Source organism: Elaeis guineensis, chromosome 6 (assembly GCF_000442705.2).
Source record: "Elaeis guineensis isolate ETL-2024a chromosome 6, EG11, whole genome shotgun sequence".
Lineage (NCBI taxonomy): Eukaryota > Viridiplantae > Streptophyta > Magnoliopsida > Arecales > Arecaceae > Elaeis > Elaeis guineensis.
Genome location: NC_025998.2, coordinates 17,543,949 through 17,553,603, shown reverse-complemented (window position 1 = coordinate 17,553,603; position 9,655 = coordinate 17,543,949). Strand labels below are relative to the sequence as shown.

At 39.9% G+C, this 9,655-nt stretch overlaps 1 protein-coding gene across 1 annotated transcript; it reads left to right on the top strand.

Moving 5' to 3' along the window:
* The first annotated feature begins 207 nt into the window (after positions 1–207).
* LOC105036983 (threonine synthase, chloroplastic-like) lies at positions 208–2,194 on the top strand. Its single transcript, XM_010912695.4, has one exon. The coding sequence runs from the start codon at positions 289–291 to the stop codon at positions 1,918–1,920; it is 1,632 nt and encodes a 543-aa protein (XP_010910997.2). The 5' UTR covers positions 208–288; the 3' UTR covers positions 1,921–2,194.
* The last annotated feature ends 7,461 nt before the right edge of the window (positions 2,195–9,655 follow it).

Sequence of the window (9,655 nt, the reverse complement as noted above, 5' to 3'; positions counted from 1 at the left end):
TGCTATATCTGGAACGTAAAATTGCTGACCAATACCAGCAGTATTCCGTGACCAAAAGAGGAAAAAACAAAAAAGTGGCACCAAGTAAAGTGACAAATGGTAGTGGAATCGTGCCACACCAATACACGTTCGGCTTTTGCTGGACTTTATATTATCCAGTCCGGTCCGGCTTGCCGCCTGCCTGGCTTAGAACACCAAGTTGCGTTTTTTTTTTTTGGGCTGTGTTTCTTCCCTAAGCCCAGTCCCCCCGAATAGTTCTCCTTCTCCCCCCGTTCTCTCCAGTTCATCATGGCCGCCGCGGCTGCTTCGTCCTCTCTATCCTTCGCTGTATCTCACCGCCACCACCACTCCATCTCTTCTAATTCCCGTCTCATAACATTAAAATCGCCGTCTTCCAAACATCTCCTCCTCCGGAACCCTAGCCGCCGCCGCCACTGGATCTCATGCTCCGCCGCCCCACCGGACGCGGAGGCCCAGCCGTCGAGGAACCGCCGCCCGGCGGACGAGAACATCCGCGAGGAGGCGGCCCGCCGCGAGCTAGCCACCCCCGCCAACGGCTTTTCTGCCTGGTACGTCCCTTTCGGCGCTCCCGCCGACGATGGCTCCTCCGGCGAGCGCTACTCCCTCGATGAGATCGTCTACCGGAGCCGATCCGGCGGCCTCCTCGATGTCCGGCACGACATGGATGCCCTCAAGAAGTTCCCGGGCTCCTACTGGCGCGCCCTCTTCGACTCCCGCGTCGGTCGCACCACCTGGCCTTACGGATCCGGCGTCTGGAGCAAGAAGGAGTGGGTCCTCCCGGAGATCGACGCCGACCACATCGTCTCCCTGTTCGAAGGCAACTCCAACCTCTTCTGGGCCGAGCGCCTCGGCCGCGAGCACCTCGGCGGCATGCCTGACCTCTGGGTCAAGCACTGCGGCATCTCCCATACCGGCTCCTTCAAGGATCTCGGCATGACCGTCCTCGTCAGCCAGGTCAACCGCCTCCGCCGCCACCCCCTCAATCGCCCCATTGCCGGCGTCGGCTGCGCCTCCACCGGCGACACCTCCGCCGCCCTCTCCGCCTACTGCGCCGCCGCCGGCATCCCCGCCATCGTCTTCCTCCCCGCAGACCGCATCTCCCTCGCCCAGCTCGTCCAGCCCATCGCCAATGGCGCCACCGTCCTCTCCCTCGACACCGACTTCGACGGCTGCATGCGTCTCATCCGCGAGATCACCGCCGAGCTCCCCATCTATCTCGCCAACTCGCTCAATTCCCTGCGTCTCGAGGGCCAGAAGACGGCCGCCATCGAGATCCTCCAGCAGTTCGACTGGGAGGTCCCGGACTGGGTCATTGTCCCCGGGGGCAACCTTGGCAACATCTACGCCTTCTACAAAGGCTTTGAAATGTGCCGCGAGCTTGGCCTCGTCGACCGTGTGCCGCGCCTTGTGTGTGCCCAGGCCGCCAATGCCAACCCACTCTACCTCCACTACAAGGCCGGATGGAGTGACTTCAAGCCTGTCACCGCTGCGCCGACCTTCGCCTCCGCCATCCAGATTGGGGACCCTGTGTCCATTGACCGCGCCGAGTTTGCCCTCCGTGCAACAGATGGGATTGTCGAGGAGGCGACCGAGGAGGAACTGATGGATGCTATGTCGCTCGCCGACCGCACGGGCATGTTCGCGTGCCCCCACACCGGAGTCGCCCTTGCTGCCCTCACGAAGCTGAGGGATAGGAGAGTCATCAAGGCAAACGACCGGACGGTGGTCGTGAGCACTGCACATGGGCTCAAATTCACTCAATCCAAGATTGACTACCACTCCAAAGAGATAGCTGACATGGCCTGTAGGTATGCGAATCCACCTGTAAGCGTGAAGGCAAATTTTGGTGCCGTGATGGATGTCTTGAAGAAGAAGCTTGATGTGAAGCTGAAAGCCTGATCATTGGGTTAGTTGCAGCATGAGTCCTCTGTCTTTCTGTTAAAAATAGAATTTATGCATTTGAATCTCTCGGATCATTCCCATCTTTTGTAGTTGGTAGGATGAGAAATTGCATGATCGGATGTAGGATTAAGTGGAGGAGAACTCTTTATACTTGTGCCCATCTGTTTTAGTGATTCATTTCTTCCTTGCTTCTCTGGCATGTTGTGGCTTTAGTTATGGTTTGTGAAATGCTGTATTGCAATCCGATGTGGATCAATCTTGGTTCTGGTCATTATGCATCATTTTGTATTGTTAACCATGCAATGAAGTGTGCACTTTGAATTAGAATATTTCTATTTCCTTTTCCAATTCCATTTGCCTCTCTAGAAAACAGACAAGTTCACCCTGACTTATAGTTATTCTCTTGCAGCGTAACAAGTCATTAGTTATACCACCAAAAGGTTTTAACTTTTGTGTAGATGAATACAGTTATGAGATAAAGTTTTCAAATACTGATTGCAATGATATAAAATGAAGTAGAAGTCGTACAAAACATCAAATGTGGTATTTCAAAATGCAGATTCAACGTTACTGGAAATATATCATGTATTATCCATTTGCAATATGTATAGTGATTGGAGTTTTGTCACATAGTCTAAAAAGAGAAGTGGAAGATCTAATCTAGCATAATGGAAGTGTGGCTTTCTAAGGGAGCATTGATATGGAGTGAGGGCGATGATAAGAGACTTGGAGTCATCATTGATACTCCCACACTCTGAAGAAATAAGGTGAAGACAACAAAAATTGTATGAGATTGTGCATCCTATGATCATTCATTCGCTAATAAGAAGGTGGCAAGACTTTTTGTTATGTTTGGAAAAGGAATATTGCTCTCCAACCACCCTGACAAAATGTGAGCCTCTGTCATGTAGTTTAGTTCTCATGGTTCTTTATAAGAAAATAAAATTGAACAAAAATAAGTGCAATGGAAAATGAGATTGAATAACTTAAAGAAGCATTTATACAATCATATAATGGGGAATGCATGTGACTAATGCACATGGCCAGAAACTTTACAATGTCGATTAGATTTTTGGGCTTTGAGGCTTCTACATATTTAAGACCTTATAAAGGTAAGTAAGAATCCTTCACCCAACGATGTGGGTCTAATTTATAATATGCATGATAATAATACTTTTCAAGTGTGCAGTATATATAAACTACTGAAAGGAATATGTCCTACAAGTCAATCGAAATTTGTATTTTGATAAATTTTTCTTGTAATCTTTCAGACTCATGCAATTGACACTTTATAAATAAAATGCATTTATTTTTCATCATAGACTGCATCTTACTTTTGTAATGATTATGATGAACTCCATAAATCAGGACAATGGCTTTAGGGTTATGATGAGATCATACCTATGAGACCTAAAATTCTAAAAATCCTGATTTAGAATATTCCTAGTCATAGGAGTATTGAGTAGGAGATCAATATTTCGGATAGACTGGCACTTCCTATGTATGCTCGATGGAGAAGGTGACTGATCTCATAAGCCACTTGTGTGAGATATTAATACAAGGATCTGGGTACTCATTAGAAAATGAGTTCATTGAATTGATCCGATTTAAGAAACATCTTATGGAATCGACTTACCCATCAAAAGATGTTTTCTTATAGTGGGAGTTGTGCATATAATTTTTTGACCTGAGACTACTATAGAATCTTGTACACAGGAATCTGTATTTTGGTTCATACGCATTCATGACTTAGTCATGTACGAGGTGTTCTGGATATGATGGAATGTGTATAGAGGTTGTGAGTAGGTCAACATAGAATCGATCACTCCTGCTAAGATGAGATTGCATCCTACTCGCTCTAATTGACTGATGATTCAGAGAGTCTTTGATCAAAGCAAAATAAAAATTAGAAAGAGTTTCTAATATTTTATTAATTGAATCATCATTAAAAATTAAGAGAAATATGAATATGATATTGGATTTGACATCATTTTATATTCAGAGTCATATTCGGGATACAGGTTGATCGTAGGATCGAATTGTACGGTAACTTTTCATTGAGGGATATTTTTGATATTTTTATCAAAATTTCATATCTTTCAGATAGACATGATACGTTGCTAGATGTCTATCTTGTCTTGTGGGTTTGATCGAATTAAAGAGTTTAATTCGATCGCCGATTAAAAAAGATTGTAATTGCTGAAATTGGGTTAGTTCGATTGGATCTAAATCGATTAAATTAGATTCTAATCAAATCAGATCAACTTACATCTAGACCTACTATTGGTTAGATGTGGAACCCAATGGGTCACATGCAAAGAAAATTGATCAGACGTCTAATTGGATTAGATCATGTTTGCAAGATGAACATGCAAGCACATATTGCGAACGCAAGCTCCTTGTTTCGAATCGGATTCGAATTTGGTTTCAGATTGGACTAATTAAATCCAATTAAACTCAAACCAATTTTGGTTTCAAATTGGGTTAACCCTTAGCTGAGTGAGTCAAGTTTGTTGGTGCATAAAATCAGATTTTCACATTCACAAAATAATTTTTTGTCACGTGGGAAAGTTTGTTGGGAGCGCAGAATTCAGATTGGCGTCTCATGAGATGGGATGCCCCTTTCCTAGCCTATCTTTTTTGTTTCACATTGAAATTCATATGGGGCGTGGCATTTTAAGTTGGCTTCAGAGTTTTGGTTGAATGGATGGGATTTGATCAAGTTAGACTTGATCTTATCCAAAACCTAGTCGCCCCTATCAAGATTGGCGGCCTCTTAAATTAATTCATGCCAATTCATCTCCAAATTTTTTCCACATCTACTTCTGATTAGCGCCTCCCTTGTGAACCATTGGATGGCTTTGTGCGCTGATCAAGGGTGGAGAAGTGAGGCACCAATTAAAAAAGTTGCGCGACCCTTCGGAGAAACACCACATAATTTTTTTCGAAGAGTCCTTCTGCGTGAAGCGACTCTTGGAATTAATTCTGATGCTTCCACGTAAGAGATCAGACTTGGACCAACATGTGAAGGGTGGAAGGTGTGAGAATGGGCGTGAGAAATTGCTTGGAAGGGTGCAAGATGATTGGATAAGCGTTCGATCTCCAAATATAAAAGGGGACGCACGCCGGGTTCCGATTCATTCAAAAAATCATAATCTCTTCTTTCTTACACAAGTCTCCCCTCTTGTCCAATTATTCCTTTCCTTTCCTTGTTAGGACAAGTCCTAAAATAGTCAGGACAAGTCCGATTTTAGGACAAGAGCCTAGGAAGAGATATAAGGAAGATAAAGAGACAAGAAAGGTAGAGATAGGAAGGCTAAGAGGAGAGGAAGGAGGTCCTGAAGTTCTGCTGCTCAAAGAAATTCTTAGAGTGAGAATTTTATAGGAAGAATCATCTTAAGGAGTTGGTGTCTTGATCAAAGTCCTATGTAGATCATCGTTGGAGGGCGAATACTTAGGCGCTTGGTGGAGGTTCTGTCGGAGTTTTGGAATAAATGTTGCGGGTATTCTTTTATACCTAGAATTTTGTTATGAAAATGTTTTATATGATTGTTAATCATCAAGGAGATGCTGGTTAAGGGTTTAATGTTTATGATTTCATAGTTTAAATTTTTGAAATCCGTGCTTCTGCTATACCATCATAACCTTAGAGTGGTATCAGAGTCGGTCTTGTTTGGTTCAATCATATATAAGATAATATTTATGTAATGCATACTATGATTCGTGTTATGCAGATGTTCATAGTTTAAAATTAATTATGCTTGAATTATGCTTTCATATTTTTGATATGAATTGATACGTATATGATCCATTACTTCATCATTCTGAAATAAGGTTGTCCTAGCATAACGGGGTTATGCTGCAAGATTGTCCTGGAATGATGAATGTTCATATGTCACAATGGCACATATAAAATGTTTAATGCTAATATATATTAGTGTGCATTAGCATTATGAAATTAGAATGTGCATGAGACCAATGAAGTCCTTATAAAATTATATTAAGTAGTAGTGAAAGCAACTATAGGTTAACCAATTTTTGATCAATTGATTAATTGGTGTCTAGAAAAGTGCTAAAGGTGGTTCTTTAATTGGTTCCGTTAACTGACCTGATCAATTTATTGGTGTCTAAGGAAAGCAACGGGGGGACCCCCACCTGCTTACCTGGCCAATTTGATTGAGCGATCTTGAAATTAAAAAAATGCTAATGTTGAAAATACTACTAGGGGCCTTCCTTTATGTTAGGTTAATGTTACATCGTGAACTATGGCAAGTTTGTTGTGTTACCACAAGGCTTGCCATGGGGACTGATATAACATAATCCTGATGCATAGAAGATGTTTACGGCAATTTTGGGTATACTGCTTTATTGTATTACCATAAAAGCAGTAATATTCGAATTTGACTTTATTGAAATGAATGTTCGTACTTAACTAAAATATTATAGCTTGTTGTGTTATCACAAAGCTAATAATGTTTTAGAGGCTAAGATAAAATTGAAAATTACATGAGATGCAATTTGAAATAGTTTCGTACCTATGAACTCATAAGGATTTGTTGTGTTACCACAAGATCATTGTGAGGAATTAGGATCTCAATCCCACTAAGATAAATATACAATATGTCTCGTTCATCATAGTAGAGGGTTATGATGTTCGATAAAATAGTGGGAGGCACAATTAAATCTAAAAGATCTTATTTAATTGTGTTAGTCATCATGAGTTGTTTGTTTATGTTATGTTCTTTATTTATTGTAGATTAAATTTTATAAATGGCATCTTCATTATTTTTGTGAGGAATTTTAGATTCCAACAAGTTGACCGGTCTCAATTACGTGGACTGTTTGAGGAATTTAAAGATTGTACTCACTCAGGAGAAACTCTCTTACATTCTTGATGTTCCTGAACCACAAGAAGTTGGGGATGATGCCACTGAGAAAAAGGTATCCACGTACAGGATGTGGAAGAATGACAGTTTAACTGTCAAATGCATCACACTGACCTTTATGAGCAATAAATTGCAAAGGCAATATGAGAGTATGGATACTCAATCCATACTCCTCAATCTTAAAGAGTTGTATGGAGAGCAGAGTAGGACTTCTAGGTATGAGATATCTAAGCAGTTATTTCGTGCTAGAATGAATGAAGGATCATCCGTACAAGATCATGTCCTTAAAGTCATTGACTTGATCACTAGATTCGGTCAATTGGGTTTTGTGATGAATGGAGTATTGAGTCAGAATTTGATCCTGCAATTTCTCTCTGAATCATTCACTCAATTTGTTGTGAATTATCATATGAACAAACTGAATACCTCTTTGCCTGAGTTGTGAAACATGCTTAAAACAGCTGAGAGCCACATTAAAAAGGAAAAAGGCTCCATTTCTTCTTATGGATAAAATTTTTAAGAAGAAATCATGCATTAAGGGTTCAAAGAAAGCATTGAACCCTAAAGGTAGCAAGATGAAGAAGAAGGGGAAAAAAGTCTCTGGACTAGGTATTTGCTTTCATTGCGGCAAAGTAGGACACTGGAAAAGGAATTGCAAGTTTTATCTTGAAACTGTAAAGACTGGTGCAAGCGACGCACAAAGATATGTACGAGATACATACAATTTTGTTATTAAGTTCTTCCAATTCAGATTCTTGGGTATTAGATACCGCCTGCGGTTTTCATATATGTAAGTCATTGCAGGGGCTGCAGAACATTAGAGTTTTGAAGAAGGATGACTTCGAGCTCTACAGTACTAGAGGAGAGTTCATCCAAGCAGAAGCTGTAGGGACATATATGTTGAAGTTACCTTCTGGAAAGATCTTAGAGCTGGAAAACTGTTACTATATGCTTAAGATCATTAGGAATATTATTTCTGTATCGTTGCTATTGCAACGAGATTTTGAAAAAAATGGAAAGAGCAATAGTTGCTCAAATTTTTTTTCTAATAAAATTCTCTGTCATGGTATTGTTAATAATGATCTTTTGGTTTTATCTAATGACAATGTTTTTCATATTGATAAAAGCAAAAAATGAAAGAGAGAAGATATAAATAATATTTTACTTTGGCATTGTCGACTTGGTCATATAAGTGAGACAAGAATTAACAAGTTATACAAAGAAGAGTTCTTTGATTCTTATGATTGTGAATCATTAGGAACTTGTGAATCTTGTCTTATAGGTAAAATGACCAAGACTTCATTTAGTGGACATGGAGAAAGAACAAGTGAGTTATTAGGACTTGTACATACTGATGTATGTGATCCTATGACAACTGAAACCAGCTTATTTTATTACATTCACTGATGATTTATGTAGGTTTGGATATGTGTATCTTATGAAACACAAATTCGAGGTCTTTGATAAATTTAAAGAGTATCGAAGTATGGTCGAGAAATAAACTGAAAAAAATATTAAAATCTTTCGATCTGATCGAGAAGGAGAATACTTATCAAGTGAATTTCTAGATCATCTTAAAGAAAAAGGGATTCTCTCAAAATGGATCCCTCCTTATACATTGCACTTGAATGGTTGTAGCAGAAAGGAGGAATCGCACTTTATTAGATATGGTGCGGTCCATGATGTGCCTTACAGATTTGTCTTTTTTTTTTTCTGAAGATATGTCCTAAAAACTGCTGTCTATATCCTGAACAGAGTACTTTCAGAATCTGTGTCAAGCACTCCATATGAGATATAGAGAAGTAAAAAACCTAATCTTAAATATCTTAAGATTTGGAGCTGTTCAGCTTATGTTAAAAGAAATTTTGGATATAAATTGAGTGCTAAGACAGATAAATACTTATTTGTAGGTTATCCAAAAGAGAGTATGGATACCTCTTTTACCATCCTACTGAGCAAAAGGGTTTGTCAGTAAACATGCCATTTTTATGGAAAAGGAGTTTACCTAGAAAGAGGCAGTGGGAAGAAAATTGAATTGGAAGAAGTTCAGGACCTACAATAGAACTACAAGATGATTTTCAACCAGAAGTACCCATTGATGAGGTACAACCATAAAATATACCTCTTCTTCGAAGGTTAGAAAGAGTGCGAAATGCACTTTTGAGGTATGGATTCATTATTGAAAATAATGAAGCCCACATCATTGAGAATGACAAATCTTTGACCTATACGGAAGTTGTTATGAGTAAGGACTCAAATAAATTGTTAGAGGCTAGAAATCCGAAATGGACTCAATGTACTTTAACCAAGTATGGACTTTGATTGATGCATCAGAAGGTTGATCTCTATTAGATGCAAATGGATCTATAAGAAAAAGATTGGAGCAGATGGCCAAGTCAAAACTTATAAGGTCAGATTGATGGCTAAAGGTTTTAGGCAAAAACAGGGTATTGATTATGATAAAATATTTTCATCTGTTGTCATGCTCAAATCTATACGGATTATGTTTGCTATAGCAGCATACCATGATTATGAAATATAGTAAATGGACGTAAAGACCGTCTTTCTTAATAGTTATCTTGAGGAAAAGATTTACATGTTTTAGCTAGAAGAATTTATCTCAAGTGAGAGAACAAATCAAGTATGTAAGTTTAAGAAATCCATTTATGAATTAAAGCAGGCTTCGAGGAGTTGGAACATCCACTTTGATGTTATAGTCAAAGAGTTTGGCTTTATCAAAAATATGAATGAACCTTGTGTATATAGAAGACTAGTGAAAGTGCCTATTGTCTTCTTAGTTATTATGGGATGGCATACTTCATGGGAATGATATCCAATGTTACAAT